Source organism: Galeopterus variegatus, unplaced genomic scaffold (genome assembly GCF_000696425.1).
Source record: "Galeopterus variegatus unplaced genomic scaffold, G_variegatus-3.0.2 Scaffold4643, whole genome shotgun sequence".
In the NCBI taxonomy this organism is placed as follows: domain Eukaryota; kingdom Metazoa; phylum Chordata; class Mammalia; order Dermoptera; family Cynocephalidae; genus Galeopterus; species Galeopterus variegatus.
In genome coordinates, this window is record NW_007730754.1 from 105,916 (window position 1) to 108,341 (window position 2,426).

Sequence of the window (2,426 nt, forward strand, 5' to 3'; positions counted from 1 at the left end):
CAGGGCGAGTTTCTATTTCATTCATTCACCAAACATTGTCTTCTGTCTCCAAACAGCATATTAAGTGCTAGAGGCACAAAGGTCTCCCCCACCAAGAGACTTACAAGCCAGTTGGGAGACAGATGTTTAAGTCCAGCCTTGGCCCTGCCCCTTACTAGCTATGTAAGCTTGGAACATCGTTTTACTTCTCTGTGCCTAGGTGGCTTTGTCTGTAAAATGGGGACGCTAATAGCAGTGATGATCTCACATGGTTGTGGTGAAAACTTAATGAACGTAAAGCACAGAGTTAGAGCTCAGTAAGTGTAAGCTGCTCCTGTCACTTCATTGAGATCTACCCTGTCTCTATACCTGAGTCAATCTTGTGTCTTGTTTTCCTGGATAAATTATAGCTAGAAGGCAGTTCTTGACATTAAGTCTGTGTACTAAAAGAGTATGTCGTGAATTTGCTTTGAGAATTGTAAAGCTATTTCTTACCTTTGAAATAGATGCAGTTTAGAATCATCATCTGAGTAGCAGGGTCTATATTCTGCAGAGCCTCTTTTATGAGGCCCTTGGTGACCTTCAGAATGTGGTTGTTGGTTTTTGATATGAAAGCAGGGTCTGAGAAGTCAGCTGTCTGGGCCTCAGCAAAGTAATACTGTCTTACTTTAGTTTTGAAGTCATCCAGGATTGGAAACAGCTTCTGGATGTAAAGGTCATTGACTGACCGCAGTGTGTATCCAAAATTCCTCCTGAAGAGGCGATGAGTCAGCTTACGGAAGAGGTTATGAATGGTCATGATCTCATACTTGCTGCTAGCATTAACAAAGTCTTTAAAATGCAAAATCGAGTGCACTTGTTCATAGGTCTCTCCCTTCAGGCCTAAGGAAATCATCCCCATCGCAGTAGAAATGCCAACAGGTGCTATGAAGATGTTATCAGAAGTGTTGGCCTGGTCCTTCAGTGCTCGGTAAAGGTTGAAGGCAAACTTTGCATTGAGGATGTTAAGACGCTGGATCCGGCTCTTGCCTTGGAAAAGCTGGAGGATGTTCCCGGTACTCGCTTCTGAGTCTGTTGGGGAAACTGCATCAATGATGTCAATGTAGTCGTCATCTTCACTCAAGATCTTCTCCAGGTCCAGATAGTCGTCATCCTCCTCCCCTTCCAGAATCCAGTCGTTGGTGACCGTGTTTTCTTTGTGGAAGTCCGCAGGGAGAAGGGGCATGCTCAGGTTTTTATTATTTAACTGCTCCCACTGGGGATCCACAGACTTCAAAACATCCCCTCCTTTCTCAATCTGATCCACCAGACCTTGGCTGCCACCACACACAGATGTTACAATGAGAGAAATGAGAAGATGGAAGGGGCGTTTCATTTTGGCAGAGCTAAAGCTGGGAGGGAAAACAGAGCACATGGTGAGAAGTGGCCTGGCTGACCCCACCCCACTGCAGTGTTCAGATGGCAGATTCCCTGTGCCCGTGACTCAGGACGATACCCGTGCAGCACCAGTTCTTAACCATTTTAGGATAGTGGACTTTAGAGAACCTGATGAAGATAACATACACCTAACATTTTGTGTGGGCTTCATAAACCTCCCTGAAGGATCTGTGGGCCCCTAGATGAGAATCCCTTTAAAGGTTTGCAAAACTGTGACCTTCTAGAATACTGGGGGCTTCTCAGGAGTCCCCAGGGTGAGTTTCTATTTCATTCATTCACCAAACATTGTCTTCTGTCTCCAAACAGCATATTAAGTGCTAGAGGCACAAAGGTCTCCCCCACCAAGAGACTTACAAGCCAGTTGGGAGACAGATGTTCTGTAAGGCCAGGACTCTTAAAAGGCATGTAGCTCTACCTTGTTTGGTAGGAGTGGGGGTGTCTGGGAAACTTCACTAAGAGATGGGGTTTGAATGGGTGCCTGGGGCTGGTGTCTGGAGAGCTAGGCCAGAGGGGAATTTCCAGTGGAGAGACTCAGCCCTACCTGAAAAACCCAAAGTACTCCATTCTGGGGATGGACATGTTTTAAAATATGCATGGGCCAGGCTTTCTGAAAACAGATATTCTAAAGATATTTGAGATTTGTATAGTCATTTGGAGTTTTTTAATTTGCATGGGATTTGGAACTTGTCTGTAATGCTGGGACCCCCTGGGGCCTAGTGAGATATGGCAGGTGGCAGCCCCTGAGGCTATTAGGATATGTGGCTTGCTGCACATATACTTTTTTCTCCTTTGTATCTGTTAGACAGTCAGCTCCCTCTGCTGTCAGGAGGAACTAAATCTTTTCTGCTTGACTGCTTCTAACATGGGGTTAGAAATAATCTCACCAGGCAGATAAGGTCTGTGTAAGGGTGATATCAGAAAGCTCTTTAAGGCCGCTACAGTGCGCCGCTTGGGAAGCGCGGCGGCGCTCCCGCCGAGGGTTCGGATCCCACATGCAGACCGGCCGCTCA

At 46.3% G+C, this 2,426-nt stretch overlaps 2 protein-coding genes across 4 annotated transcripts in view; one reads left to right on the top strand and one right to left on the bottom strand.

Annotated features, from left to right (window-relative positions):
* The window catches only part of PI4KA (phosphatidylinositol 4-kinase, catalytic, alpha), a 131,235-nt gene that overhangs the window by 64,496 nt on the left and 64,313 nt on the right, over window positions 1–2,426 (top strand). The gene's annotated exons all lie outside the window — the stretch shown is intronic.
* SERPIND1 (serpin peptidase inhibitor, clade D (heparin cofactor), member 1) overlaps window positions 1–2,426 on the bottom strand; it is an 11,612-nt gene that overhangs the window by 6,660 nt on the left and 2,526 nt on the right. The window contains exon 2 of one of the 2 annotated variants that reach the window (XM_008588037.1): window positions 475–1,370. In XM_008588037.1, coding sequence (XP_008586259.1) covers window positions 475–1,354 — 880 coding nt within the window. In that variant the 5' untranslated portion in view covers window positions 1,355–1,370. Of the gene's footprint in view, window positions 1–474; window positions 1,394–2,426 lie in introns of those variants that run through there. The other variant, XM_008588036.1, reaches the window with a different exon arrangement.